Below are 27,172 nucleotides of genomic sequence, written 5' to 3' on the forward strand. Positions count from 1 at the left end.
CACAGCAAGATGGTTGGTGCCTGTTTTGTAGTGTTAAGCCATCAAGCTGAAGGAGGAGTCCTATTGGTCTTGGTTAGCCGTCAAGTGGTGGTCTCCGGCTGGCAATGGAGCAGTTCACAGCTGAGTGTGAAGCGGCAGGAATGAGAATGCCTGGACTGAGAAACAAGCAATCATTAGAAATATTACAATATAGAATAGAATAGAATAGAATTCAACTTTATTGTCATTGCACATGTCACAGGTACAAGGCAACGAAATGCAGTTTGCATCCATCCAGAAGTGCTTTAGCCATAATATAGATATATTACAATATATATTAGCAATAATATAGATATGTAAGTATATTACAGAAATGGGTCTATTATGGTATGTTATAATGTACACGGTATGAAGGTATGTTATGAATATGCTATAACTATAAGTATGTACAGTCTGTAGTGAGTACAAGCTATGTCCAGGCTATGAACAGGATATAAATATGAAAAATATACAGAATATGAAATAAAAAAAAAAACTATACAGAACAATAACAATAAATACTGTTAAACTGATTATATCAGTAAAGTTACTTACAGTACAAAGTTATGGGAAGCCTAAGCTTAGTTTCAGAATAATTAAATCTGAGACTTTGTTTTATTGTAAGATTATTCAAGTTTTAAATTGTGTAACAAACAAATATAAAATTTCAATTTGATAATATTTAAAATATTATTAAATAACAGAAGCTACATGGTTGCAGAATACTTGTTTGTTGTTCAGCAGAACAGTGTCCAGCATGTTGGCTGATATACTTTTCTTTGTATTTAAAAATAAAAGTTGAGCTGATTTAACTGCATTACAAGAAGTGTTTTTAATTGTACTTACATACAACAACACTTAATATAAACACTGTATTAGAAATCTCTTAAGCTCCAGGTTGGTAAAACATTATTTGATTTAGTTGCACTTAATTTTTATGTATGCAAAATGAAAAATGGTAAGTTACCACAAATTGTTTTTTAATTTAGTTGAACTTGAAATGTTTGCCAGTGGATAAACAGTTAGTATTGCTTACTCAGAAAAATCAAGTTATTTTTAGTACTGTGTACCCACAATGAATAAGTTGGCCTAACTTAGTTATCTTAAGTATGCTTTACTAATTTTTTTTTTTTTTTTTTTTTTTTTAATTTTTTTAAGTTCTGGAAACTAATTCGATTTTATGGTGTATTAAAAAAATATGCAGAAAAAAAAATCAGGAAAGGAACAAATTATTTATTTTACAGTGCATCATTTAAGTAAAATTACTAAGACTCTGTTTTGATGTTGTTTAACTGAATACAAGCCTTCTTGTCAGAGTGTGAAGACCCATACGCACGCTGATGATACGGAAAACATTGAGACATATTTGAGCAGGAAGTATTTCACTTCTTAATGAATGAAAACTGAAAGTCACACCATAGGTTTGGTGGTAAATCTGTGGTAAATCTTAAGATTTAACACGCAGCAACAATTTCTCCCCAAAAATGCAATGACCCTCACCGTCCACAGAGAGGCATCCTTGAACTATCTGGTGTGACACCAGACCAGCTTTGCCTTCCCTGGGACCATGAAAAATACCCCGCAAGCCTCCTGGATCAGAACAACAGCTGGCATGCATGTGTGTTACAAGTTCCCCTTTAATCCTTCATCTCTTTATCCCTTTATCTTTCCCTTCTCTCTGGGGAGGAGGGGATTGAAGAAAACATTGCAGCGTGACTCAAGCAAACTATATGACTGTAATGTAATGTTACTCTGCTTTGGAAACACTAATCTTATAAGGACAAGCAAAATGCCGGTGATTATAACAAGTATAAATTATTCTGACAGGTGTCGTTCCACTATTATGTCACGCTGAAACTTTATTTAGTATATCCTCTGTGCCCACTCCCCCAAGCCGTGTCAGGAGAGAATCGTTACTTTGTTTTGAAAGAACTGGACTCAGCCTGAGGAGAGGCTTTTGAAGAGGAGGAATCAAACAAACTAACACCAAAGCTCTCACGAGATGCTCTTTTGAAAGCCTGTGCTGTCACTTTCTGGATGTAAATAACATTCATCACTGTGGATTCTTGTCTGACAAATGAACTCTCAGATCAGTGTCTGTTCATTTTATGTCTAGTTATTTATGTATTACTAAAAACACATTTTTTTCTGAGTAGGTATTTGTTTGTAGGCTAAACCCTGGAACATTGTGTACGTATCAAGTCCTTTTGTCACAATCACTTGAATTAATAATTTATCATCATGCTGAAATTGCCTTTTGTATTAGTCTGTATAAGTTTGTTTTGTTGGCCTCTTTTGAGCTCCCGGCTATTCAGTAAATGCAGTTGCTTCCATTTATTTATGTATTTATTTATTCATTCCTGTTTTGCCAATGAGTGAGTTGATGGAAAATCAGTTTCTTTGAAAACTGAACCTGTAATACATTGCTTATCGGCTGCTCAGTACCTAACTATTACTTTGCCCCAAGAGAAACTGACTGAAAGATTCTGCATCAACTCAAGACTAACTGAAGCAATCCGTTTTTTAGGCACTTTCATTTTATTATGAACTAGAGCGAGGTTAGAGACAGAGAAAGAGAGACACAACCATTCACACTCACATTGACATCTATGGCCAATTTAGAATCATCAGTTAACTTGGCATGCTTGCTAACATGTCTTTGGACTGTGGGAGAAACGTACAGAGGGAGAACATGCAAACTCCAGATAAAAAACCCTGTCTCTGTTAGCTGGAGGCTCGAGGCTCAAACACAGGACCTTCTTGTCATGAGAAGGCCGTGTTACTGAGATAAACCCATCAAATATTGCTCCATTTGTCTCATAAGTGGAATGCCTAGTAATATTTTTTACATTATCATCAACAAGAACTGTGTGATGGATATAATCAGTTGTGTTTGCCTACTTTCAGTTTTATTTATTTTGTCTATGTTTAGACTGTATCAGAGTAGCTTTGCATGGTTTTGCATGGTTCTACTCAGTCTTCGTGAAACACCTCATTTTCATCCGCTGGCTGAAACAAGCAGCTTTAGCTCGTTGTTAAACTAATCTTTTTTTGTCTGGCTTGCACAACAGTCCCATGCCCATATTAAGACATCCCTGTGACATCACAGCAATAGAAAAAAAATGTCATAACCTAAGCCTGTAGAGCAACTTTTGGCTCTTATAGATCACTTTAACACACACTGACCTGTTTTTAAAAAAAAAAAAAAATTTAGCCATGTTTAATATGAACTTTCATCAGTGAAACAGAAAATAAGGACAAAATGTCCTACCCATAGATGAAAAAATTAAATAATAAGGAAACACAAACATACCAAGTTGTAACAGGATTCTTTTATTTCAAAATGCACAAGAAAGTCAGGCTGTTTTGTGAGGTGACTGTGCATGTCTGTTTCTGAAGCCTGATATAAATGATTTGGTTAGGATGATGTGATTACCATCATTATCATACTTATCAAACCCCAGTGGATAAGGGCAGTGACATCCTGAAAGAGACTGCTTTCATTAGCATGGAAATGTGTCATCGCAGGATGAAGGTGACGCTGGACTATTTGTACTAATTTGCACTGACCCATTCCTCTGGGAGATAAGAAGACTAACCCGTGCCAGAAAAGATCCCAACCAGAGCATAACTCCAGCACTGCAGGAGGTCAAGGGTTCAGGTATAATAAGCAGAGACCATTCCCTCGAAGAACATGGAACCTGGACAAATGGGGTCCACATTGTGTATATATATCCATCTACTGTATATTATGTAATGTGCCAGTAAAGCAAAGGTGAAAGTTTGTGTGAAACATCATTAGCAACCAAGTGGGCAATCTGTTTGCATTTTTTACATGCACGCTTTACACACAGTATTTGTGAATGAAACCGACTGCCTCTTGGCATCAAAATGACAGCAGTAAGAGTTTTGTTGGTGGAGTGGGGAAGTTGGTTGTCACAGCAGAGGCCAAAGAGCCTTGTGGTACAGGCACAAACATGCAGCCCGTCGGTGATGACCAGCTGAGCACAAGCAGTGGTGTTAGTAACCTGAGAAGGGACTGGCCTGTTGTGATAGCAGCCAGTGTTTGTGTTACATAATGCACAGCCAACAATCCAGTGGCAAGAATATGTCTATAGTATGTAGTACCAGGGGAAATCTATCTGAGCAGACAGAAAGAGGGGGAGGGTGTTGAAGCTATGGGAGGAAAGGCCTGACCTACAGCTGGTGTTAAGTAGGAAATAAAGCTGGCATTTAGATCAAGTACAGAATTAAGTTTTATGTCTTTCTTTTAAAGTAAGATTTCAGATGTTATTAATATGAGTCTGATGATTAATATGTGCTTGAAAAGAGAGTAAGTCAGATAGTGTTGTGTGACAAGAAGAGGAATTATGATGACTGATGAAAACCTCCATTTATTGATGTGATGATTATATTTTAGTACATTTTGATTTTGATCGATTTTAAGTGCCTCCATCAGAAAGTGGCAGATATCACGGATAAGGAAGAGAGAACATCAATATTTAACAATAAAATGCTCTGTAACTATACGCTGTAATCCCAGTAAGATTCAGGGATCATGGATACAGCTTGTTGGCCTATTCCAATCATTCCAGCATACCTGTTGATTAAAAGAGGAATCCTATACTGTGTGGGGAATTCACTGACTCAGACAGGCTGAGAGGGTGAGAAAGAGACATGGAAGGAAAACGAGGGGGTACAAGGTGAATGACAGCTGAGGAGAGGGGAGGCAGGAGAGCGATGGGTTAATGTGGTCAGGCTGACTGACAGATTGGAAGAGGTGGGATATTAGCAGTGCTGTGCAGTAGAGAGGGACGCACGGGGAGTAGGAGGTTTGAAATGCCTTGTAGCTGGTTCGTGCGTATTTGCCAGCATAACAGGCCAGAGGCGGAGAGAGCGGGAGTCTTGGCACAAGAGTAGGAAAAGAGAGGGAGGGAGTTAAGCATGTGTCTCATGGGGAGAAACACACAGCCAATATCCTGGTCTCCAGTAAACATCTATAAGCCTCCTTTATAAAGTCAGCTGTGCTACTGCATGGAACAAGGGAGCAAAGGCAAAAATATCCACTTTGATTATCAGTCTAGCTGCGAACATTCAGTAGATCTGCAGCCCTGAACAGAAGCTCCCTAACAGGAGCCTGTCAAGTTTTCAAAGAGTCTTTGATTAGATGGTGAAAAGAGCAGAGAAAACTGAGTAGAGATCATCCAACTGAGCAGAAAATGACAGTAAGTATTGCACATTATTCCTGTCCATCCAAACCTTTACATCTAGTTTTCAGAGACATATTTGTGACTTTAATCAAACTCATAATGTCAACATGTGAGTGCAGGAAAAACTACTATCAAGAAAACAGTTATAACGTGCATGTGCAGACAGTTTGGAGGTTTTCTGTAATGCCTTAATGATTTGCCTCTAGCTGATGGGATGGCATGCAGACGCTGCATGAATACACTGATGACTTTTTACTACAGCATTTCTCTTTGGCTTCAGACTGTATCGTTAAGTGGTGTTTCAACTCCCGATGCTTGACACTTCTAATGGACTTCAAATTAGTTAGTGATGAGTTACATAAAACATTATAACACTTACTGCTTTGTGCCAAAAGCCATTAACTATTAGGGTTTTAATTAATAATCACCTTACTGTCTTAGGACATGGCAAATATCAGCACGCAACCAGTGTTTTAGATGCTTCTGTGTGATTAATGTGTAGGAGTCACTAAATCACTCAGCTAAACTGTGACCTAGATAGAATAAATGATAGTCATTTTCACTTGAGCATGCGTGGAATGAGGAGCACCAAAAGAATCTGACAATGCGATAACTTCAACTCGTGTTAACAGCTCCGGGAACGAAATCCCACTGAGGCTTAAACTCATGGAAATGTGCTTAAAAACATTTCAAAATTTTGCTTTCATGCATGTGGAAGCGGTCTGAAATGTCACGTTTGATCCTCTTTGTGATATAAAATGTTTTAGTTGCTGCAGAGCGGAGTCTGTTGTTGCACCTGCAGCATTAATCTGTGCAGTATCAATCCTCAAACGGGCCATCATTAGTCTGTTTAAAATACAGCTGATCTGCACAACGTAATGCTCTCAGGCTGGTCAAAACCTTCAGTTTGTTGTTTTCAGTATTGGCTGCACATCAAGTCTATCAGTTTCCTTAAAAATGACTCATAGCTGAAATTAATCAATTTCCCAACCATTTGGAATGATTGTAAGTTTGTAAGTGATTGGAAATGTTTTTCTGTAACAGTAATCAGGCTTATTATATTAATTCAAACCAGAAATATTGTTGGTACCAGCACAGCAAATACTACTAGGTGTTTGCAGGGACATCACAGTTATGCAACATGTGGAAGGTCAAGAATAAAAATATGTTATCCTTCTGGAGTCTCTTTATCTTTTGCGTTAAGCTCTTGTCTTAGTTGTTCACACCCGCCCTGGTGTTATGGGCTACGTGGTGGGGGATCCACTTCAAAGTAAATCATCATGGGTGAGACTTCATGAAGCAACGAATAACAATAGGGATGAACACTAAATCACCAAATGTTCTGATCATCCTGATAAGACATCCTGATGTCTGGAGTGTCTATATACCCCATTATGTTCCAGTATTTTCTGCCAAATGTTTGCTGGGATGGCACAAACATCTTAAACTTAAATAGTAAGCCAATAAACTTGCATAGAATGAGAAAAACGATTTTTACTATTGCAGCTAATGTAATGTGTGTGGTTTAGAGTCTTGAGGTCTTGTCATGCCCCAGGTTCAGGGAACACATGTGAACGTGCACCCTCGTTAGATTCAGACTTCATTCTCTGAAGCTATCTATCAATAACATCAACACATGCCGCTCAAGCTGCAGCTCTTATTTCATCAATTTGGATTTATGTGTGTGCGCTTTCATATGTTCCCAGGCTGCAGCAGCTCAGGAACTCGACGAGCTATGTTTCCTGTCGGCGCAATCCATGCCCAATCTGAAAGTTTCTGAACACTTTCGGATGGTGAAGCTCCTGGGAGAAGGATCCTATGGGAAAGTCATGCTGGCTGTGCACAGAAAGAGAGGTCAGTGCAAGACTCAGTTCAGCGGGAGCTTCTTTAACTAAACATTTTTCCACGTTTAAACTCGCTGCCTATCTGAAGTATTTGCAAAAGTGTCACTGAGCACCTCAGACTCAGTTTTCTCTCTTGTAAAGAAACTACATGTTTTTTGTGGGGTCAGCTCTGCAGTAACGTGAGAACAGATCCTTCTTTTGACAGTATTCTGTTGCTCTAATGAAGAGCTTTCTTACATTCTCTCGGATAAAGTTGCTGCAACTGGGGTGTAGCCGTGAAACATGGTCTCCCCAAAGGGGAAGTTATATTTGTTCACAGTGTCGGTGATGGACAACACTCACATGCCACAGGTGGCGAGATTGTTTATAAGAGAACTTTAAAGCTAATTAGATCTCATCTTGGTTTACTCTCATCAGGAACTCCTATGGCTCTGAAGTTCTTCCCTCGTCAGTCTACCTCGCTCACCTCTTTCCTGCGTGAATACAATCTGTCCCTATCTTACTGCACCCATCCGTCTCTGACACGAGCCCTGGGCATCTTCTTCTCCACGCCATCCTACTATGTGTTCGCCCAGCAAGCCGGTCTATACGGTGACCTCTACAGTGTAATAGTATCCGAGGTCAGTTTGGCTGACGTGTGGCATGAAAGAAATTATATGTACGCCCTACTAATACAACAGAAAACATATACAGCAGCAAAACTTAATACAAGCTGATATGTTTTTGCTTCATAAACCCCAGAATCCAAATATTCCAGTCATTTTATTTTAAAACACTGCTTGCTAAAAAAAATCATCCAGATAATAAAACTTTATACTGGCGTTCCCATGAGAGATAAATCTGAATCATCAGCAGTCTGCAAAGCTTATCGTGCCTGGATGCATGTTCAGCTTACAGAGACTTTTACTTATTAACCATAACCTGGCAGTACTGGCAGCTATATTTGCAAGGATTTACCTTTACAGTGCAGCTATTACAACCTACGCAGTTTATTACTTTGAACAGAATTACAGTATTGTTGTTTAAGTGTTCCTGCTGTAATCTCCATATATTACTGTATAATATAACTGCATGTCCTCACTCACATCACCTACCTTGAATTCAGTTTCTTCTCCTTCTTAGACTATGACATATCAGCTAAAAAACACTTCAGTATTCAATACTTTAACAAAAACCCTGAAGGTGAACAGTGACCAGGTGTGATGAATCACTGCAGGAGTCTATAGCTAAACCTTAACATTCATCTCAGCCACACAAACTGCATCACATCACAAGATGTGCAGCAGCATGCACAGTGTTTAACTGTATTCATAAAGATTGGCATATTATTCCACAAATTTTCCTTTATTCTTTTGGGAGTTTGTACTTGTTGAGCGCTCATTTCTAAAAGTTTAAACATAAGACATGCTTGATAACAGCTTCCAGCTCACCTACTTCCCTGTTTGTGTCTCTGCCAATAACACAATGAAGCACTGATAAGAATAAGGACAACCCGCTCTCACTCAATGAAGAGAGAGTACATGAAGTTAAACAGGGATTTCCAAATGCGTCACCAACCAGTTTAGTGACGCAGATTTTGTTGTCTTAGTGCCAGTAACACAGTCCTCCCATCAGACTCCACTTGGCCTAATTGTTTTATAAAATATTATATAAAAAATAATAATAACTGTCTAATATTGGGCCACCACTCAATCATACTGTCTGTCTGTTTCAGGCCGGGGTGAATGAAGACTGCGTGCAGAGGGTGATGTCCCAGCTGAGCGGTGCAGTTACACACCTCCACTCTCTGGGCTTTGTGCACCGTGACATCAAACCTGAGAACATCTTCCTCTGTGACAGCTCCTGTCGCTGGGTCAAACTCGGGGACTTTGGCCTCGCCCGGGCCATCGGCACCACCGTTCGAGCTGTCTGGTACGAGTCGCCCTTCTGCACGCCCGAGGTGGAACCTGCCAAGGAGGCCGAGAAGGAGATGGAGAGAAGGCAGAATGAAGGAACCGAAGAAGAGGTAGAAGACATCTGGATATCAGTAGAGCCCTGCATTGATAGCTGGGCTCTCGGTGTGCTCGTCTACTGCCTGCTAACTGGCTGCTTCCCCTGGGAAGAGAGCACTCATGATGACCGTGGCTATCGAAAATATAAGGAGTGGTTTGACCGTGAGGCCGAACGTGACGAGAAAATGCGAGATGGAGAGTGGAGGGGTGAGGAGGACGCTGATGATTACATTATTATGGAGAGAAAACAAAGAGACAATCCTCCTCCTTCACAGTTTGAGGGCCTCAGCCCATTAGTGATGACTCTGTTGAAGGAGCTACTCCACCCTGAGCCCAAGCACAGAGGGAGTCCAGAGGAGATCCTGAGCTATTTGGGAGGGCCGTGGCTGATGGAGACGGAGAGAGAGGAGAAGAGGAAAGCAGAGGAGGCGGAGAAGGAAGCCAGAAAAATGAGGGAGAGGGGAGGGGTAGAAGAAGAGCTGCTCAGGGAAGGAAGAGGGGAGAGATAAACTTTGTCTTTATGAAACTGTTTCAGTGTTTTCATATTTTTATAAGTACCCTTACTACTCAAAGTGCAACTTCATTGTACATATTTCTGTTTGTGAACATTTGTAAATATTTGTGTTTGCATGAAAATAATACAAGAAAAGTGTGATGTCTGAACAAAAAGCTGTATTATAACGCTATTAAAGACTTGCGTTGGAATTTTGGTTTACGCAAAATAAATCAGTGGTGTTGCATGTGTTATATAAGTAGCAAAGCAGAGCAGTCAGGCTGATAATAAAGAGGATTTGCAGATGATGATGGTTCAGATACTGCAAAAAGCTAAATTTGAAGACACTACAAAGCACCCTAGACTTTATTCTGTTTAGACAGCATTGCATACAGCACGTAGACAAGCACACCTATGGAAATTATGACATCTTGGATGTGGTGTTGAAGCAACAGGTGCAGCAGAACAGCAGGAGCACATCTAAAATTGGACTAACAATACAGTCTGACAGTGATACCAGCATGATCTTCTTTCGTGCTGGAGTGATGAAAATCACAGGCATGGCACCTATACTAGGAGAGAAAAGGATTTTAGGGCTAAAATAAACCCTTCGTGCTGTTTTCAGTGATGCCCACTGTAGGTGATGTATTGACAATGAAACACACCTCGTGGGAAATCTGCAAGTGGCTAGTTGGCCTCAATATGGATTCAGGAGAGAGCTGTCCTGTATCTGTCACAGATAATAATTACTTGTTGAAAGATCACCTGCAAGCCTGCATACAGAACCCTCCAAAATGGATTTCACGGGATTGCTGATGGCGCCTTTGTTCACATTTGCCGCCACTCAGTCATGCTGTGATGTTAACTGTCCAGTAGTATATAAGAAAAACACAGCACAGTCCTCACCCTGCTAGATATTAGATGGTGCAAGGACCATTTAATGTGCAGCAAATGCAGCAGAGACATTTAAATTCACTTTTTAAACTTTTCACAATATCACAGTTTCAATTTGGACCGGATCCCTGCTGGTAGCGAGCTGCTAATGCGCAGTGCGTGAGTGTGTGCATGCTGGTGGGGCCTAACCCCTGCTAAGGACCACTCCAGATGGATTTATAAATAGACTTCTGGGCCATCTATTTACAAACCATGCAAATCATCACCTCCCTCTGACTATCTGCTCTCCACAGCCCTCCAAATGCAAAAGTCAGGCTGCCTTGGCGTCCACAGGCCTGTAGCAGCACAATCTGATGGAACACTTTGACCCATCTTGCCCATTTACCCTCATCTCGTTTTATCTCTGGCCCTTGTGCAGATTACTTTTCCCTTTCTTCTCCTGTGCCACTTGGACCTGGTCTTTCCCTTTCATCTTTGCTGTGACAGTCAGATCTGTTTTCTTGACACTTCACGGCTGTCATTCCCTCACTCTCCGTACTTCTTTTTTTAATCTCGGATCACGGCCGCGTATCAGCTGTGTCACACAATACCAAATGTTTACGTGAAAACATTTGTTATCTCCTTTAGCAATGGCCCTTTGGGATGCACCGGTTTCTGGGAACCAAAGCTCATATAACACTCAGGTTGGGCGTTAAAGGAGGACCACAGCCTGACAAATGGAAACACATGGTGCGGACTGCTGAGACAATCAAGTGCCAACACAAAGATGCTGATCGAGGTGCAAATCTGTTGGAGGTCCAGAAGGACAGATAGCAGGGATGATGAAAACAGGAGAAACAAGGACAGCTACACATGTGGACTACTGCTAAACTGCTGAACTGAGCTGGAGATGCTGCTCAGTTTATTTTAACTCACGTATGTACTTCCAAGTCACGTGTCATGACAGACCTTTCAACATTTGTCAAGTTGAAAGACACACTCCCTCGTCCAGAAACCAAAGAAGCTAGTATTTAGATGTCAGCGCGATTGAGATCGCGTGTTACCAATGTTGCACGAAGCACACTTTAGCTGGAAAGTTTTAACTTTGTGAAGGTCTACATCATCACATTCACTGCCTTCAAACCACCTGCTTACTTTACATCTTTTACATTATACAGCGTTTGCCTTCTTTCTGACTCTGAGAGGACAGAAAGAAGTATAGTGTTTTTAAAAGTGCATTTTTACAAAGGTGAGACAGAGGGTACAGAGAAAACCAGCCTGAAAACGCCACACTATGTAACAGATATTTAGACAGATATCTGATAAAGGTTTTCACCTGTCACCAGAATGAGGTCTGCAAAAATGGACGCCGATATAAGAGCCAGATTAATTGACCAAATAAAACGTTCATATAGCCAAATGAACAAAATGTACCCCAACTTGGAAGCCAAACCCTCTCCCCATCATGGCCTAATATTTCCACTGCAACTTTTTCCCCCACCTGGCAGCTTCTTACTGCTCAGCAGGTTTAATTACTTAAACAGGACTGGCAGAGGTGATTCTGGCTGACTGGGAGAACCTGAGATTATCAGTTTTGAACAGCGAGAAGCATCAGTGAGCCATCAGTGATCTAGTTTAGAAAACTAAGTGCTTAAGTGTGCTGCGCTGCTGGTTTTCGTGCACAGGAAGCACAGCGGTACTAGAAAAAAACAAAGATCTATCAGCTGGTTGAAATCCAGAGACTGTAAGCGAGACGAAGAGTGAAGGCGAAGCATGTTGGGGTGAAAGAGAGGAGTGAGAGGGTATGCATTGCATTGCTGGCATGCCTCATGCAATGCCATACAACTAATAAACAACTAGAGTTTTTATCATGTGTTTACAGTCAGGCATGTTTTGCCTTAACCATTGCTGGTCCTTCTTGGCTTGCTCAGCACCTGACCCCTTTAATCCTCTTTTCTGTCTTCATTTTAGCTTTACTTTGTAGCTCTTGCTACAGAAGTGTGGACCGAGTGGCGGTTGGATACTTTCGCAGGACTGATCGTGCTTATTGGCTCCTCTCCTCGTCTCTTTTGCTTACACTGCCTCTATCTGTCAAGCTGTCATCAGCCTCACCCTGTCGACCTTGTTAGGGCCATCACGCAGGCTCACCCTGGAGTCCGTGTAGCCCCAATATGTCAAGGGAGATGATGAGTGTGTCCCTATTGAGCTGACTTGGCCCACCACAGGGTGAGAGCCAGTGAGACTTTGTAGCTTCAGGAGTATGCGTAGCAATATTTATATTGGTCAACTTCGTAGAAGCCAAAGAAGAGTCAAGTTTCACCAAAGCTGCTATAAAGGTCACAATGAAAGAAAGCTTTCAACACAATGAGACAAAGGGTCAGGAACAGTGGCCTTCATCTTACATGGATAACACAACTCTGAATGATAGCTTAGGTATGTAATGAACTGTAGTCCACAGATGACAAGTTTATATACAGTAATAAAAAAATGCCCACTCCCTGTCTAATTTGTGGTCTTCCAAGCAATTGTGATTCATCTCTGTATTTCAAAAGAGAACAAATAGCGAGCTGCGTAAGCTGATGACAGAGTTGAAGTACTTTGGGCTTATCAGGGATCAGAAACCGTCTTTGGAGCTACATGTTGTTATTTTCTTGAGGACATTCATGATGAATTCTTACCGGTGTAATCTGTAAATACAGACAAGGTCGATTGCATTAAATTAAACAAAGGTCACAACATGATCCATTTCTCATATAACTTTAATTAATTTTTAATTTTAATTTAATTTTCTACATCTTGCTAGTATTGGGTTGGAACTCCTTTTGCATGCAGAACTGCCTCAATAACAACGGTTTGAAATGATCTGAGCTTTGTGACATTCTGTGATGTGGTCACTCACAGCCGAACACTCAGTTAGGCTGTGGTGTTTGTGCTTGGTACTAAGGAACCCACAGTGTACCAAGAAAATATTTCCAACACTATTAATACCATTGATATAAGACAGGATGGATTCATGCCTTCATGTTGTTTATCCCAAATCTGACCCTACCATCTGAATTTCTCTCTTTTTAAGACCATTCTCTGTAAACCTTAGAGAAGTCTCTGTGGGAAAATCCCAGCAGATCAGCAGTTTTCTGCTGGGACCAGCCTGTCTGACACCAACAACCATGCCACATTCAAAATCGCTTAAATCATCATCTTAATCATGTCTAAATCCATTGAGTCGCTGTCATGTGATTGTCTAATTCGATATTTGTGTTACAAGCAGTCGAACAGGTGAACATGTTTCATGATCATTAATATGCAAATTAACTAACCCCAAGTTGCTCTCCGATGCATCCATCGGAGTGTGAATGTGTGTATGTTGTTAGAAAAGCACTCAGTTTAGGGTCAGTGCTTGTGAGAATGGGTGTGATTGGGTGAATGTGGCATGTTGTATACAGCGCTTTGAGTAGAAAAGCGCTATATAAGAATCAGTCCATTTACCATTTACCACCTGGATGATTGAGCATGGGTCAAGACGATTGTCTGTTAATGGGAGGCCCCACTTTCTCGTGTGCATTGCTCCATCTGCTGGCTGTACCAACTATTGCAAAAGTCAAATTTGGAGCTCACTCTTGACTGTTAATTTGTGAAATAACTACAAACATACACCAGGAAATAAAAGGCTCCTGTTTACAGCCTTCTCATTTGTCACAGGAATACAAGAGTAAATATTAAATTAAAGCTTTTTCTATCTCTTTTATCTTTGTGTGTGCTTATTTAAGGAAATACAGAGAAAATGAGTCATTGAGCCATCTGTAACTCCTGTGCTCAATCTACCTTTGTTCACAGAAGAATAATTGCTAATGTATGGTGATAAAACAGTGAAACACAGGGAAGCAAAAATATATAAAGATGCACTACTGTGCAAAGGTCCAGGCAGCTTTAGTTCTTATCCATCACAGGGGGCCTCCTGAACTTACTCTGCATCCGACCAGTCATAAAGACCCACCTTTAGTTTTGAGAATGATGCAGTCCAACAGACTGTTTACCTTTACAGAGCCAAAGTGAATATAGTGTGTTATCACAGCAATATAATTGGTTACTAACCATCAGATATGAAAACAAAGGCAGAAGATTGCAGGTTTTATCAAATTGAGACAGGAAAATAGCGAAAAGCATGAAAAGTGCCAGGGGAAGGAGGACAGGGGGAAGAGGAGGGGGAGGAGGAAGAAGAGGAGGAGAAGGAGGGTGCAGGAGAGGGAAGGAGGGGAAAGGAAGAGAAGACAAAAGATTCATAAAACTAAAGCAGTTGTGGACGACAGCAAAAGTTGTGAGTACAAGTTATGTTTCTTTTTCCACCTGATTTTTACACATTCTGTAGGAATTACACAGAAGAACATCCGCAGACTCAGGATAACTCACAGCCAAAGACATTAACTGGGTGATACGTCCTTCTGATTAGATGTAAACACAAGTTAGGAGGAGAATGCCTGACTAGTTAACTAACTTAGTCAAAAAGGCTTTGTAGCCGAGTGAAGGGTTGATTGCATGCGAAGTTCAGCAGACATAAACAGTGAAAAAACTCTCACAAACGAGCCAACAGAGACATACAAGCAGCTAAAGCAGAAAAATGCAGTGTTTTCAACTGAGTGATTGCAAATGTGTGACTCTGGGATGTATCGCTGCTGAAGGGACAAGATGTGGAAAAAAAAAAACCCCACCATCGAGTTCAGATTGGCTGGCGATGATTGTACAGTTGGAAAGCAGCAATATGTTCTCTGAAAATAAAGCTGGGAAAGAATGTGAGAGCGTAACAGAGGAGGGGTGGAGGGGTCCTCAAATAGGGCACAAAAAAAACACATTCTTTACTGAGAACTCACATCTTGGACTCCAAAGTTACGGTGACACATCAGGAGAGGAATGGTGCAGGGCGGGAGATGAGAGAGGGAAGGGGGGGAAAAGGAGGAAGGAAATCAGGCATCACTTATCTGTTTACAAGGAGTCCAATAAATACTAGAATAAATAAATGTAGGAAAAATGACATCAGGGGCTCTTGTGCGGCACTGTGCTACACATCTGTGTTTTCAGCTGAAGTGAAACTCGAAGGAAAACATTACCCTGAGCTGGAATGTTGGGAGCATTTATGCAACAGGATTAAAGGAAACATAAACAGTTAAAAAAAAAAAAAAAAAAATCATAGTGAGGATATTGAGCAGTTCCACTCTGTGAAATCATCCCAACTCTTTTCCTCTTCGGTTTCCTGCAGCTCGTAAAGTTCACCCCTTACAAGCTGAAGCAATGGGCAGCCTCCCAGTGGTCCTGCTCCTCTGCAGTTTCCAGGGTAACGTTACCAAACAGGACACACAAATCATCTTGTTTAATTATGGTTGAGTCGCTGTGTGTTTGCTTTAATGCTGCAAACCTCTCCCCTCATGCGGTTTCTGTTCCACAGCACTCACGGTTATAGCCCAAACTCAGCCAACTGGTAAAGCCCTTTTACTTCTGATAATGATGACAGACGTCTGCTACTCTGTGAGTTTTTCTCATTTATTTTTTTTCTTTACTTTCCTCATTTCTAGAAGCACCTGGGAACGCCATACAACCCGGTGAGTATCTCCACTTTTAGCACTTTTGTGATTTACACAATTTCAACATGACATGTGTCTCCGCTGTTATCTCTCTGCAGAATGTAGGGAGGAGACGTATCCTTGCACCAGGATGTACTCAGTTCACAAGCCTATCAAGAGATGTATTGGTAGTCTTTGTCTCTACAGGTGATCTGCAAATCCTCTACAACAACACACTTTTAATTTGTCTTTTTTCCAGAAAAAGGACTTACTTTTAAAAACTGAGCAGTAAAGGTCTTACTTTTTAAACTCTTTCAACACCTGTTTTAACGACAGGTGGTGAAAGAAAACAAGGAAATGGTCTTGAGCAACAGTTCTCCAGGCTTTTCTTTGGACATTTTGGCTGTTTTTTCACACATTTTCAGTCCAGTCCTTGCACCTGATCATTTTCAGAGGAATTTTATTTTTGGTTGTTAAGCCACTTAACGCCGACCCATGAGTCATTCAATCATAAAAAGGCACCTGACTCAAGGGATGAACCACTATTGTGTCTACACATAACAGACAGCTCAGCAAAGAAGCAGCTTTAAATTGCATCTTTAGTCACTTTGTTACCAGCAGCCTGTCACGAAAACACATAATTTGTTGCCATTTCTGTAACTGAATTGATGCCATAGATAACACTGTTTGACGGGCATAAAATAGTATTTTTGCACCGACAGGGTAATTCCCAAAGAGGTATTCCCTGAAGATGACAGTTTCATCTTTGCATCAGTACAAGTAGTAAGCCAAGAAGCCTGGAAAACTATTACTGAAGACTACTTAAATGATATATTAAACGGACACAGCAAAAAGTATAAAGTACTACACAGCAAAAACTCCAGTGTTAAATTAACACTGGAGAGTGTTTATATGTGTCCACACCTCTGAGTGTTAGATATAACACTGTTGAGTGTTAAATGAACACTTTTGGCAGTGTTATATTTTTTAAAGTAACCAAGTCAGTTTTGAAGATTTACAACGACTAACACAGAGCAGTGCTGATTTTCTAACACTGGAATATTTCTAACATTTTGAGTTATTTTCCAGTGTTAGAAAATCAGCACTGCTCTGTGTTAGTCGTTGTAAATCTTCAAAACTGACTTGGTTACTTTAAAAAATATAACACTGCCAAAAGTGTTCATTTAACACTCAACAGTGTTATATCTAACACTCAGAGGTGTGGACACATATAAACACTCTCCAGTGTTAATTTAACACTGGAGTTTTTGCTGTGTACAAAAAGCGTCCTTAATTAATAGTACAATATTTGTGTGACAGTATTGAGTTCATTACTGAACACAGTTACCCTGTCAGCCTGTATCAGTATATCCATCCTCATAATGTTCATGTTTTATCCTGGTGCTCTCGCAGCCTCCCTCGTGTTTATGTGATCAACAAAGAGATCTGTGTGAGGACAGTGTGCCGTGAGGATGAGTATCTGAAAGGTGAATTAGTCTTAATGTATACACAGGTGACAAATTAAAGGAAAAGACAACACTGGAGCAGCTTCATTGCTCCTTGGCAGTGATTCTCCAAAACAAATAACCAAAAAAATATAATTTGTTCCCTCAGTTGATGATGCCAAAGAGTCCAGTTTAACAAGTTGGTACATTCGTCAGCTTGATTTTGAGGGTAAAAACCAAATAAATCGCCAATAACATAATAATATATTTGCTGATGCTGTAACGCTCACCTTTATTTTATTAAAATTAAACTTGGATCTTTTGTTTAATAGATGAAGAATGATAAAAATTAAAGCAGGTAGGGCATAAACCACACCACAGCAGGTCAGAGCCACAGGATCCCTCCACTGCAGGGCTCAGGTTTCTCCTTTCATTTGTCACCTGTCCGTATAAAGGCACAGTGATCTTACAGTCCATGAAAATACGCATACAAATAAATAACCCTTTTCTCCCTTTCTTTACATTACAGCTGAATTATGCAGAGAGTTGTCTGGGTGGCCCAGACGTATCCAGAGGTCATCCAATAGCAAACATTGTCGCAATCGTCGTGGCAACCTCCAAACCTGGGCAAACAAAGCCTGATCTTGCCTAGAATGGGCCCGTGACCACCGGGTGACGATGGCGCGACTCATGGGCGTCGTCATCGAAAACAGCCAATAAAAACACCATAAATCCGCTGCGCCACACCTGAGGGTCTCTTTCCTTTTCTTCCACGCGAGCACACACACACACACGTGTGCTGAGTCATATCTACGTATGTTTATGTATTCGTCCTTTTACTGTGTGAGTATCGAGGGTGCGCTCATTTCATCCGTGTGTATTGGACACAGGTCATGTCTTCCATGGTTTACGATCCATTTGAGGTACTGCAGTAATGGGCCTATAGGAGCACTGAGTCACTTAATCGTATAAGAAACAAAGTAAAACAAAGACCCACTCTGTTGTGGATTGTAAGTTACACACTGACAGTTCAGTACTATGTGCACTATTGTAACCAATAAAATATAATGGAAGTTGTTCATGAGATTATTTATTTTTTTTACTACTTAATTTGAAGAAGAAAAAAACAACAACCACAAAAGAAAGTTATGGCCATTAAGTGTTTTCTTTATAGTTTTCTTTGCATATTCATTTGCACACACACTTACGGTTTGAATAACAGGTAACATCTGGGAGAAATAATTTAGACAATAAACAAACACTGACAAGCATCCTTGGGGCTTTACACTCACACACACTCTGTTCTCTGATCAACATCCATCATCACACCACTTTCCACTGCACATCTGTTACAACACATGTGCGTGTGATATCATTTTTTACATAATCCATCTCTGGGTACACAACAATATCACAACAAAACACTGCATCAAACACGGACTATCTTGTTTCCACGTTGCATTTGTCTGCATCACAATACCGCTGATAGCTTAACACCTTGATATGGAACTGGAGTTCACATTTAACTCATCTGTACAGCACAACACGCTGTGCTTGAGCACGACCCGATCGCCCTTCTCATAAAGACTTACGGAGACAGAAACACAAAGCGATTCACTGACGAGGAGAGAGGCCGTGACCTAAATGACTCACCAGTCACAACTTTAACAGCTGTGCTGAGTGAAGATGACATAACACGGACTAAATCATCTCTGCTTCCCCCCTGAGGCAAAGATAAAAGCACTTGATGCCTCTCCTTCTTTTGCTTACACCCTCTCCCATCCAGCATTCCTGCTTCCAAGTGTCCTGATTTATGGTTAAAACAATGCGAGCGGCTCCCGCGGCCCGTCCCCGGTGGAATATGTGTTCGACAGCTGCAGAACCGCAAGAACCGAGCAGAGAGTGCTAAAGAGCACGGCCACTCTGTAAATCAGCTGCGACTTAGGAGTCTTTCAAGTAAAATCATTATGCGGTAAACGTTGCAATAATCTGAAGCTAGCATGAGCCAATCATGGCGTTCACTGCGGATTTCATGAATTACTAACTACACAGACAGATGCGACCGTCAGTCAGTGCATATAATCAGTCCCGCTGCTGGAGACTTGGAGAAACAGGACGTAGACCAACGACAATAATTACAAACCACTTACAATATATGTATATACACATTTAAAATAAATATTCTCTGTACATTTAAGTCATTCATGAACATTTCATTAGATTTCAGTAGATCATTAGATGTTGATGACAAGATTATGCCTCCCTTGATATTCCTATTGTGTATCATTAGCAAATAAAACACTGTAAGAACGGAGAAATTGGCGGAATAAACTGTTACAGGGCAAATCTAGACGAATACAGAGAGTCCAAGCAGATGTAGTGAATGATGGGGATGCAGAGCCTGCTGAATATGTCAAGATGGCTCGCAGCTGTAGCTGTAGCTGTAATTAAGACGGTGCTGTGAGGTCAGAACAAAGTAGGAGGAATAAAACAAACTACTACAGGGGCTTACCCTGCTTGGCAGGGAGAGATACGGGACCCCGTAATCGGGAAAAGAAAGTTGCAAAAAGTGCCGCATAAATTTACAGAGAAAAGGGAGAAAAAAACAGAGGGACTCTCTCCTCACTTCGGGGATGCAGAATCAAAGTCTCCCCACAGGTCAGAGCTGCCTGTCGAGGTGGGGTTGGGTGGAGCCACAGAGTTGGAGTTACTGGAGTCCAGGTCTAGCAAACACCCTGGCAGTTTGAAATCAAAGAAAAAGAGAGACGCACATCTGAAACTTTAATACACGTTATATGTTATAAGCTGCAAACAAATTGCCTTTTTTGAGGGATTAATAAAGTTATCTGAATGTCAATACAATGATTTCTAAAATAATACATCGGCTCTAAGCAATCCATAAAAATATCATTTCACCAGATAACAAAAAAATATTGTCTTACAACTTTTACTTACAGTGGTATTCACACTATTTTCCAGCTTACCCTGGTGGTATCAGTGATGCACATGGTTTCAGTTTTATGCACTGAACTTTCTAGATGTCGACCTCTGAAACTTCTGCTGTCACCCAAACACAATGGTGGTAAAGTATTGAAAATTTCCCCTTGAAACTCAAAACTAGTGAGTCTTTTCCCACATTTACTCCGGGCAAACCACACACACCGCGCCACTGACAGGGCAATGATTTTAGATAGACAAGCTTTTGTAAAGTTTTTCAGTGCTTTAAACACACATTCACCTCTGTTCTATACAGATGGCGGAGGAAATCTTACACAGGCATCTACAAATCTTCATACACGAAACCGAAACTGCGTGCATGATTAGATACCACTAGAAGAGTGTAGAAAACCATGACACAGTTTAGCTCTGTAAACATCTATGCTACAGAAGCTACAGGAAACAGTATTTTCTAAAGGAAAGATATTTTAAAATATATGTGTCATAGTTTTGGATAATAGACCTGTGCAACACTGTACTCACTACATCAACTATGAAGACTGACTTGTGCTTCAATGGAAACAGACAGGCTCAAGGAGCTAATCTTCAACAACAAAAAATAAGCTCTTCCTCTGATTCATTTCTGGCAGCGTTTTTTTTTTTTTTCAGTTTGACTTCTGCTTTAAGCAGGTCAGATTTCATGCCCCCCTGTAAATGAAAAATCAGCGCTCAAACTCGATGCATTAATGGGGTAATAAGGTTCACCTTCATTTCCACTATAAATCAGAAAACTGCTTCTGACATTAATTAAAAACTGGGCTCAACCAGCAAAGCGCACAGGTTCACGATCTTCATATTAACCCCTGAAATACACCGGCCGCTTCTCTGTGAGATTGTGTCTCGAGTGCGGTTTTCTATTGCTTTTAGCACGGCTTCAAATCACAACAGGAGAGTTTCAGAAAACTCTGCATGCGGTCTATTATTTTGAAAAGTGGCCAGATTTCTATACCTGACTTCCTGCCCTCCTTATTGGCTCTGTGCAGCTTGACAGTCGTTCTATAAAAAAACTGACCCGATGCTATTTTAAGTATTGCATACCAGAGCTGCTGCGCTGCACCTGGTGGAATTGCAAGCATCATTTTGAGCGTAGTAGTGACACAGCATTAAGTCAAATGTGAGAGCTAAAGAAGCCTAAGCGGTGTTTTAAAAAAAAACAATAACACAACTTGAAACTCTTTAGGACTGTGCGCAGTTTTGTCATGTTATAAAACTGAAACTGAACATTTCATTTCAACCGGGATGTTCTGTCTTGGCTGGAGCTTTTTAACCAGCTCCTTAAAGCCCTACTTTTCTACAGAGTAACCACATCAGTAATTTCCATCCACATGTGCTCTTCATGTTATATGGAGTGTAGCCAGCGAGTGCTCCAGCCATGTTCAGGTGACTCATTTGTTTTACTTTTGGGCTGCACATCACCAGCTGCTAGCATCTCCACCTTCGCAGCCTTCTTGAACTCGACGATCTGTTTTTGCCTCGAGTGGTGAAACAAGTTTGTTGCTTCCATTGTGCTGTGTTTGGAGTTTGGTGAAGTAGCTCCCTCTTTTACTAAATCGTCATCGGAAGCTGACATGCGACTCTCGCAGTCAGACATGCCTGGGCTTGTTTTCTCATTGTGCATGCTAGGGAATGTAAACACATGGCGCCGCTCTATCACTGATATCACGATACGACGCTTTTAGATCACGTAAAAATTTATTCCGGTATCATACCGGACAATATGATATACCGCAGCCCTAGTTCTGAATCCTCCTTTATATCTTTTCTTGAACTCATAACATTGTAAATTGAGGTGAAGATTAAACATGGGATTGTTGTTGGACTGTTACCTACCAGAGTCACTTCCTCCTGCTGATGGTTGTGTGTTATGATTTGTTGATCTGGAAGAAGGGGGTGGAGCCAGTTTGCCCCCAGGGGGAGGTGGAAGGAGCCCAAGGCCACCTGAACTCTGTGGACGAGACCTGTCCTTCTTTTTCGATTGCTAGATAAGATATAGATGGAAGGAAACAAAATCTGTGCATGAATGAGGGTATATCCAGTAAGATTGATGCTTGTTTAAATCTAGTAGTAAATATATGCGATGCGATGCATTCGAGCTTGACAGAGACATATTTGTACAGCTTTGAAAGGCTTAAACACCACACTAGTACTATGAAACTATATGAAAATAAATAATACCCCAATATTCAGAGTAATGGTCTGTCCTTCTTTGAAGCCCAGGTCCAGCTTTGGAGTGGAGTCTGGAGCCTGAGCCTGCTTGCTAAATTCAGTTTCCTGTTTCACCCACCTGAAGAAGGCAAAGGGAGCAGTGATATACAAAAATGTATCTTAGGAAACACTAAAGAAAAAAAATACACTGACAACTCAATTATTCATGATTAGAGCTGTGTTCACAGAGCGGCTACATACTTAAAGTGGTCCTGAAGTGCGACATTGAAGTCGAAGGCATCGCTTCGGTCTCCAAACCCAATGCCTATGAAGGCAGTGCGGCCTTTGAGAAAAACAAACAAACACAACAATCAAATTAAAGCAGTAATAACAAACAAAATAAACCTGCAGGTTTCTCAGAATGACCTGAACACTGTAGCACAAACTGGGTGAAAATGTGCTGTAGGGAAACTGAACTTCTGTAATGATCACTGTCCCTGCATTACTTTAAAAATGAAGACCTTTAAAATAAAAATCAGGACTGAACGAAATTTAAATTATGTAATAAAGTTTTGTCTTTGCTAAACAAATTATGGATACAGCTACTGAACAGTTCAGTAATCTCTAAAACAGACAGTATGTGATTCTATAAAATTTAAAAAAAAAAAAATACCATACATTCTTTAATTTAAATTTATTAGACTTTTAAAAAACCCATGTCAATCCGGAAAATGTCTTTGTATCCTGTTCAAACGTGTCCTCTAGAGAATGAACACATTTTTTTCAATATTTTATGGCTTAGCAATACTCATTTTACCCACCGTTGTCGTCCATGATGCGCAGCACAAAGTAACGGCTTGAGTCGCTAACTGTTTCCACTGCAACGCCAGGATACTCGTCCACTGGTGCTTGGGCAAAAAGCTCCCCTGAAAAGATATGTGTTCATTATCAGCTTGGAAAAACAGTCTGAAGGTGAGCAGGATAATGAAGAAACACTAAATCCAAGGCTGTGTCGAATAGCTAATAAAAAAAAAAGACTTCATACCATACTTCTCCTTGACCTTGATGGAAAACACCATGCGGTAAAGGACAGATGTGAAGGAGAATAATTAAATAACTGTGGAGCTGGTGAGAATCTGACTGCACTCACAAAAGTCTCTTGAACAACGTGATGATGACATCATTGATGTGGGTCTACTGTGTTAAAACTACAGGGCTCTGAAGATGGACTACAAAAAGCTTATTTTAGATACTCAACTATAGCTTTGTATGTTGCATATGTTTCAGGTGGTTTTAAATAAACAGGAATATATAGCCTATAAAGTCATTAAAAATTCCGGTCATACTTAGATTAGTTGGTCATCATGTCCTCACTTACTTTCACTTCCTCCTGGAGAGGTGATCCAGTACAAAGCCCGCCTTTATTAAAGGTTTATGTGATTCAGGTCAGATGAATTCATGATAATCTTAAAGGCAGCAACACAACAACAGATATACAGTAACATCCTGAGTATCCCCTCATCATTTCCTTATATTATCAAAATCTGATGGTACTTTTTTGTTTTCATAATTCGATCGATTTGGACAAGTTCGCCAACATCACTGGCTGAAATGCAGCCCCAAACCATGGCAGAGTCTTCACCATGTTTTGAAGATAGCTGTTGTACCTCCTCCGTACATACTGATGACTTGAACTACAAATTTCAGGTCTTTGCTGTAGTTTTTCCTCTCAAGGACAAGGCTTTCTGTTCATCTGCTTTAGACAGTGTTTTACACCTCCCACTTTTCCTCTACTCATCCAGTTTACTCATTTTTTAAGGATACACTGCACACCATGCTGACATAAGCCAAATTTTAGGGAATCACCTTGCTGGTACAAAACTACTATTTTGTGTCCGACTGTGTTATTTTTGGCATTTTCCGTAGATTCAACTAAAGACATGGGAACAAATTATGTGTTTTTGCGACAAAGTGCCTAAAGGTACAAATTAAAATTGGTTCTTTCCTAAGTGTTATGTGTAGACACAACACTGGTTTGTCACTTGAGTCAGGTGTCTTTTTTTATGCTTGAATGAGTCACACGTCAATGTTAAGTGGCTTAACAAACAAACAGAAAAAAAACATTCCTCTGAAATGGTCAGGTACAGGGACTGGACCGAAAATGAACCAAAAAGCACTCAATGTCCATAAAAAACAAACAAACAAAGAAAATTACTTTTGCATGGTACATTCAAGCTCAATTACTGTAAACCTAAAACTCACTTTGGTCATTTTAATACAGCTATGAATCTCTGGCTCGCTTTCACATTGCGTTTTTGTCCTGTCTTCTCCCCATCAGTCCCAGTTGGTCGCAGCAGATGGCTGCCCCTATCTTGGCCTGGTTTCTTCCTGCTAAAAGGGAGTTTTTCCTTCCCACTGTCACCAAGTCTTTGCTCAAAAGGGGTTAGTTGATTGGTGGGATTTACACTGCATTATTGTACGTACGTTACCTTATAATATAAAGCACCTTGAGGTGTTTGTTCTTGTGATTTAGAGCTAGATAGATAAAATTGAATTGAATAATCTTCCATCCATCCATCCATCCATTCGCTTCCGCTTATCCTTTTCAGGGTCGCGGGGGGCGCTGGAGCCTATCCCAGCTGTCATAGGGCGAGAGGCGGGGTACACCCTGGACAGGTCGCCAGTCTGTCGCAGGGCCAACACACAGGGACAGACAACCATTCACACTCACATTCACTCGCACATTCACACCTAGTGACAATTTCGATTATCCAATTAACCTATCCCCACAAGCTGCATGAATAATCTTGATTTTGTAAATGATTTACTTCATGATGAAGATTTTAGCACAGCAGTTCTGTGTCCACATTTTACCCGTGGGCTTAACAGTCTGCTATTCCAGGTTCAAAACATATCAGCAGGTTATGTTAATTCAAATTTACACGATCTGCATCACCTGTTTGTTACTCTGATTGTTCTGTAGGACATTAGCTGTATCCTATGCTGAAGGAGGTAGTAAATAAACCACCTTTCTTTAGGATTTAAAGAATCAGACCAGAACTTATTATTGTTGCCATGTTACGTGAATGGAAAACAAAAGGTGTGTTTTACAGAAAACAAGGACATTAAGTTTCTAAAAAATGCACTGATGCAGCCTCCAGACTGCTCGCTCGGCTGCAGGCTGGGTCACCTTGGAATCGATGAGTAACAGAGGGGCATGGTGACAAACAGGAGACTATACAGTGAAGTGATTTACAGCAGCGACAGCCCCGGTAAACAATGGCGCTGCCCTGTCTGCTCGTGTCTCACCAGAGACTTTGTCTTCCAATTTCACGTAGGCTACTTTGCCCCGGGCCGTCACACGCATGCGTCCCGTCCAATCAGGAGCATCCAGTTTCCAATCAGCAGCCCTAAGACACGCACACAGACACACAGAGGTAGCAGTTGTGATGTAGGTTTAATTGTTGACAGTTTACTCAGACTGATGTTGACAGAGGAGGTGAATAAGCAAGACATAGGAAAGTTACTGTTATGATTTGTCATACTCAGACACACTCATTTTCTACGTGTGCAAAACGTGACTAAGACATTTCACTGAGACATGGGGATGAAATATTACATCATCACCCTTACTCACAATACATATGGTCAGCGGTTAACCAATCTTGTCTCATGGGACCTGAGGCACATGCTACTGTTTGGTTGGTGTAATGTCCAGTCAGAAGCAGCTGCAGCAGGTCACGCTGAAGGACTAGCCAATGAAAAATGGGGTAAACAAACCAATATCGACCTCTTTATAACATATGCATTACCTGCACAGTAAAGACATAACAATGGATTGAGGTGACCACATTGGCTATGAGCGGGGCATCCCATGTTTAACCTTTTGACATGGAACAACATCAAACAATGCTCAAGCGTCCTTGAGAAGGACTCTAGCCTCTTTGCAGCCTCAGGGATGCTCTTCTGCTTGTATTTAAACGACAAACTAGCGAAATTAGGACGTGTAGCACGCTGTTCTCATTAAATAGCTGATTTTTAAGTGCCAGGTCTCTCCTGATGTGCCACAGGATGAAAGCACGAACACAGACAAACCGAGAGGGATGTAGCCGATCCGATACAGTCCTTGTTAAGTGGGCTAACAGGGCCCAGTACAACCCTATGACCTTGTAAATACACAGCCAAAAACAACCTGCTCACAAACTACCGCCGCCGCTACGTGAGGCTTCGTGACTAGCGGATGAGCTGGGTAGGTGGGTAGGTTGGTAGGCAGGTCGCTGAGGCAACGGCTCCTAACGGTAGCAGCACGCGAGCGCTGGGTCACAAACCTCCCCCATCCCTCACCTGATAGCCCGGTTAGATGTTCTCGGTGGGATTCGGTAAACGTTGACTTCAGGTTTGACACAGAGGATCGACTCATATTCGAACTGACCATCAGTCGCCATCTTGACTTTTACTCAGTCGGAGTACGCCGGTGGCGGTGATGGTGACGGTGTGGTGTGTCCGCGCCGCGTTAACGGCTATTTGACCGTAATAGACGGTATATTTGCGCATAAGCGGGTCCCTCTGCGCCATTGCTACCGACACGTTGCTACATTAAAGGG

At 41.0% G+C, this 27,172-nt stretch overlaps 3 protein-coding genes across 4 annotated transcripts in view; 1 reads left to right on the top strand and 2 right to left on the bottom strand.

Annotated features, from left to right (window-relative positions):
- LOC116323856 (adaptin ear-binding coat-associated protein 1-like) lies at positions 1-27,148 on the bottom strand. Of its 2 annotated transcripts, XM_039620205.1 has the most exons (8): positions 26,913-27,148; positions 25,878-25,978; positions 23,390-23,494; positions 22,830-22,911; positions 22,599-22,707; positions 22,254-22,401; positions 8,887-9,018; positions 1-155 (listed from the first exon to the last, which is right to left on the bottom strand). In XM_039620205.1, exons 1-8 carry the CDS (start codon positions 27,011-27,013, stop codon positions 115-117), a joined length of 819 nt encoding a protein of 272 aa, XP_039476139.1. In that variant the 5' UTR covers positions 27,014-27,148; the 3' UTR covers positions 1-114. The 2 variants fall into 2 exon arrangements, with proteins under 2 accessions (XP_039476139.1, XP_031600188.1); XM_031744328.2 differs by lacking the exons at positions 1-155; positions 8,887-9,018 and adding an exon at positions 18,572-20,161.
- mfap5 (microfibril associated protein 5) lies at positions 14,634-18,502 on the top strand. Its single transcript, XM_039620209.1, has 7 exons — positions 14,634-14,744; positions 15,681-15,755; positions 15,867-15,899; positions 15,994-16,020; positions 16,101-16,188; positions 17,395-17,468; positions 17,956-18,502. Exons 2-7 carry the CDS (start codon positions 15,713-15,715, stop codon positions 18,066-18,068), a joined length of 378 nt encoding a protein of 125 aa, XP_039476143.1. The 5' UTR covers positions 14,634-14,744; positions 15,681-15,712; the 3' UTR covers positions 18,069-18,502.
- Positions 26,214-27,172, bottom strand: part of aicda (activation-induced cytidine deaminase) — a 3,223-nt gene continuing 2,264 nt past the window's right edge. The window contains exon 6 of the mRNA XM_039620206.1: positions 26,214-26,319. The gene's annotated coding sequence lies outside the window, so the exon portion shown is untranslated. The remainder of the gene's footprint in view (positions 26,320-27,172) is intronic.

The sequence above is a fragment of the Oreochromis aureus genome, linkage group 11 (assembly GCF_013358895.1).
Source record: "Oreochromis aureus strain Israel breed Guangdong linkage group 11, ZZ_aureus, whole genome shotgun sequence".
NCBI lineage: Eukaryota > Metazoa > Chordata > Actinopteri > Cichliformes > Cichlidae > Oreochromis > Oreochromis aureus.